Source organism: Protobothrops mucrosquamatus, unplaced genomic scaffold (assembly GCF_001527695.2).
Source record: "Protobothrops mucrosquamatus isolate PMUCROS unplaced genomic scaffold, P.Mucros_1.0 scaffold1186, whole genome shotgun sequence".
NCBI lineage: Eukaryota > Metazoa > Chordata > Lepidosauria > Squamata > Viperidae > Protobothrops > Protobothrops mucrosquamatus.
This window is the reverse complement of record NW_015387399.1, coordinates 36,881-41,232: the sequence shown is the minus strand read 5'-3', so window position 1 is coordinate 41,232 and position 4,352 is coordinate 36,881. Positions and strand designations below refer to the sequence as shown.

Below are 4,352 nucleotides of genomic sequence, written 5' to 3'. Positions count from 1 at the left end.
TGAGTTCCCCATCTATCCCCTCATCCAAATCGTTGATGAAGATGTTGAAGAGCACTGGGCCCAGAACAGAGCCTTGGGGCACCCCACTACACACTTCCCTCCATGTAGATGTGGTTCCATTGAGGACCACTCGCTGAGTACGGCCGGTCAGCCAGCTACGGATCCATCTGGTGGTGATGCTGTCTACCCCACATTTTTCGATCTTGTCAATCTTGCATAATGGTTCTTGCCTAGTCTTCTAAACTCATGTTCTTGACTCTCTACTGTGATCCCAAGAATATACCCATTTGAGTTCAGATAGTAAGGAGGTGCCAACAAAGTGTGGTGATCTGCATATTTTTCTGGGATTGTATGACTACCATGTGACGTCAGAGAAATACTTGTCTTCCTTAAGAAGGCTCCAGCAACAGTAACAAGCATAATCCTGTCCCCCAAAAAGTATTTTTTTACTTTGGATCTAAATAGTTGCACATCACTATTTTTCAAAAATTATCTATTGGCTCAAAGAATTGCAGTTCTTAGTTCACATAGGCAACAGAACAAGCATAAACTGTTTGGAAAGCATGCTATTTTTAGTTATTCAGATAATTTTGGGGAGTATCAAGAACACTATTTTCCTTTAAATGTCTTTATTTTCATATTTGTTATAATCATAACTAGTTTTTAAAAATCAGTAAAAGATATTTATTAAATTTATATGTTGTCCATCTCACTGCAAAGCAATTCTGTAATTGCAGAAGAATGAGGTAATCACTGTCATGTATTGAATATGCCAGGTTCTAAAGTTAGAACGTCTGAGCGGCTAATAATAATATCATTGTGTTTGAAATTTAATACTTTATGAAAGTAACTGTGAAACTTAGAATTGTCATACATGGTGGAAACCCCTACCAGAATCCAGTTTTTTTCCAGAAAGTCGTATATGTATTGAAACATGTTGAATATGCTTGCCATCTAGCAAATGGCCTTTTAAAATTCAACAACACTCCAAAAACTGTGTGAAATAAGGAAAGAATAAGGAACAAAAAATATTCAACACCCCCCCCACACACACACACAATCGGAAAAACAGTGGAATTTGTGTAATAGGGCTATGCACACTTTGAACAAGATTTGAAGGAAGTGCTGTAGATCTTGCATGAGCTTATCAATACTCTACTATTTACCTAAGTTGTGACTTTTTTTTTTTTGGCTTCTATCTGTGCCTGGAAAAAAAAGTGTGTTTGCTCCTTTAGGGGTCATATTAAATTTTGTGCATGGATTCCATAAGGCGAAGACATCTTCATTTTCTTCTACAGTTTGCACAATAGCCCCCCACCCGGGGGGGAAGATGATTTTAACAACTAGCACCAAGGTGCTGAGCTCATGTAAGATCTGAAACAATCCTTCAAAAGCATTTTCAAAGTGCATAGTTTTAAAGTATAACCCTTGGCTAAAGTAGTTGGCTGCATGATTTTGTTAGCATAAATAAATTATCTTAAACTATGTTGCATTTTCTCTGCCTTATCAACTGACATTATTAAAAAATATTCTTGTTTTAGGAAGGAGTAAGATTCTTTGTGGTGGATTGTCGCCCTGCAGAACAATACAATGCTGGCCATTTATCAACTGCATTTCATTTAGATTCTGATTTAGTAAGTAAGCTGTCAGCTTTAATATCTTTACTTTCAATTTTTTAGAAGGATAGAGTTCAAAGATTGTATCAAGTGATGTCATATTGCTGGTAGATGACATTCTGAAAATGAAATAGATTCTTAGTTGCAGTCTTCCATGTAAGCATCCCCCATTTCTGCTTTTGATAAGCAGCTTTGGAGCATGGCATAAGGAATGGTGACAGGATACTGTATTGTACATGCAAGTATCCAGTTGCATAGCAGGAGATATAGATTCAAGAATATTGAAAGTTTAGTTCAGTTTAGCTGTTGATTTTATACTTTCATGTTTCAGAAGTTATTTTTCGTACTGGAAGCTGTTTGTGGACATTCTATGTGTTAAATACAATAACAGTGGTTAACAGAGGGATTTGAAAATTAGTGTAATGTTTGCGTTAACCTATTGACTATTTTTTTCTTTTTTTACATATATATTATGATTAGATTTTGGGTCAATTTGTTTATTAGACAGAGACTTCCTCATCTGGAATTTTTTTTATTTAATATAGTATTTTTGTTAAATAAGGAAGGGAAAGCTTATAACAGTGGTTCTCAACCTATGGGTCGTGACCCCATTTGGGGTCAATCGACCATTTCACGGGGGTCGCCAAGCAAGGCTGTCCGCCATTTTTTTCCCCTTTTCCGGCGGGTGCCTTACCTCCCTTCAGCTGGGCCAGCTGGTGGTCGGCCTGCTCCGTCTCTGCCGCTTGCCAGCTACGCCTCGGCCGGCGCAGGGGGCGGAACCACGCATGCGCGGCGCTCCCGGGCAGGGAAAGTCCTCGACTTACGACCGGTTGGGTAGTCCTCGACTTATGACCGGTTTAGTCCTTGACCTACGACCGGTTTAGTCCTCGACTTACAACCGGTTTAGTCCTCGACTTACGACCGGTTGGGGGTCGCGGCATTAAAAAGGTTGAGCACCACTGGCTTATAACTATTTGTAGATCGGTTGTGTAAGGGGAGGAGAACCTATCCGTTTTTTTAAATTTATTTTTCAGCATCCATCCGGGGTGGATTCTTTATGTTTAATGTTACATCTATTTGACATTTGGGGGGGGCGGTTGTATACAACAATTGTTTTTTCTTGTTAGTGTTGGATGTTCTTTTTTCTGCTTTCTATTTTATTCTTTTTGATAAAATAAATTTTAAAGAGTTATATTTTCATTACTGCTATGTAAATCTTTTGTAAGTAATTGTACAATTGTGAGACTTCTTCATGCCTTGCCTAAAAATTTTACAAAAGTGAAATATTGAAAAGTAAATTCAAGGATTGATCATTGGGATACTTACCCTCTGTCCTATAATAATGAGGAACCCACTGATGAACATTCTGAATATTATTTTTGTGCCAGTTGTGTGTTCACTTGATTTTACTGTCACCCAGCTAATTACTTAACTAGCTTTCTGATCAAATCTCATGGGAAACTTGATAAAAGTTCTTTGCCGAATTCAAATTACATTATGTCTACAGCATTCCCACAAATTACTAAGGAAGTTACCCACTTAAAAATGAGATGAGATTAATCCAGCAAGATTCATTCTTGGCATTTCCACATTGAAATCTGATACTGATTACATTGCTTTCAAGGTGCATATATCAACAAAGTTTTATCTATAGATTTTTATGTAGCTGACTTTTCCAAAATGTAGTTTAGTTTAGGTATAGAAAAACATAATAAATGAATTAGTTATAATAGTTTCTTAACAACTGGCTGATAATTATTTTTCTCTTTTTAAATATATTGGCATGCTTTTAAAGTGATGATTTAGAATTAAATGATCAGCTGAACAGATGTGCAGAAATGATTTCTGCTATTGTCTTCTTTTACAGATGCTTCAGAACCCATCAGAATTTGCCCAGTCTGTGAAATCTTTGTTAGAAGCACAAAAACAATCAATTGAATCTGGTTCTATAGCTGGTGGAGAACACCTTTGTTTCATGGGTAGTGGTCGAGAAGAGGAAGATATGTACATGAACATGGTACTTGCACATTTCTTACAGGTATATCTAAAATTCTATCACATATTGTCTCTACACATAGTAATTAGTTTCTTTCCTTTGTCTGCCATAAATTCATTAGGTAATATTCCCATCCTTACTATACTGAAAAAATATTTGCAGTTAATTTTCATAGATAGTGTCCAACTGTTTGGATTATTGCATATAAATTCCCTGTCAAACAGTTAACTGAATTGTGAAAAGTTTGCACAATATATTGTTCTTGTATGTGTATGTGTATGTGTATAATAATGGGAGGTAAATTTTGTTATGTGTATTCACCATAAACATTAATGTTTTTAATAAATATTAAAAACATAATTCTAGGCTTGAAAAGTCCCTTAAGAGCAAGAGAGATTTTTAAGATAGAATTTTTTCTACCTTAATTTTTTCTATTGTTTCTGCCACTGGAAGCCACTTCTATATTAAAAGATGCAGATTGAAGAAACTAGATTCTAAATTTTTGTATGTTACATTCATTGTATTATTATATATTATATTATTATATATTAATATTATTATATTATAAATTCAATATAATGAATTTGAAAATATTGCACCTCTCAAATGCATGAGATTGGTCCTTAGGCTGAGAAAGGAGGAAATGTTTATTGTTGATGAAAAAGGCCCACTCTTATTTAGGAAGGGAATTATAAGACTTATTGACCTGTTCCAGTGAAGCTTCTTCAAGCTGAAACGTG

At 35.6% G+C, this 4,352-nt stretch overlaps 1 protein-coding gene across 2 annotated transcripts in view; it reads left to right on the top strand.

Moving 5' to 3' along the window:
* TBC1D23 (TBC1 domain family member 23) overlaps positions 1 to 4,352 on the top strand; it is a 32,699-nt gene that overhangs the window by 15,413 nt on the left and 12,934 nt on the right. For both annotated transcript variants that reach the window (XM_015820810.2, XM_015820808.1), the window contains exons 10-11: positions 1,542 to 1,634; positions 3,484 to 3,654. In XM_015820810.2, the coding sequence (XP_015676296.1) occupies positions 1,542 to 1,634; positions 3,484 to 3,654 (264 nt within the window). The remainder of the gene's footprint in view (positions 1 to 1,541; positions 1,635 to 3,483; positions 3,655 to 4,352) is intronic.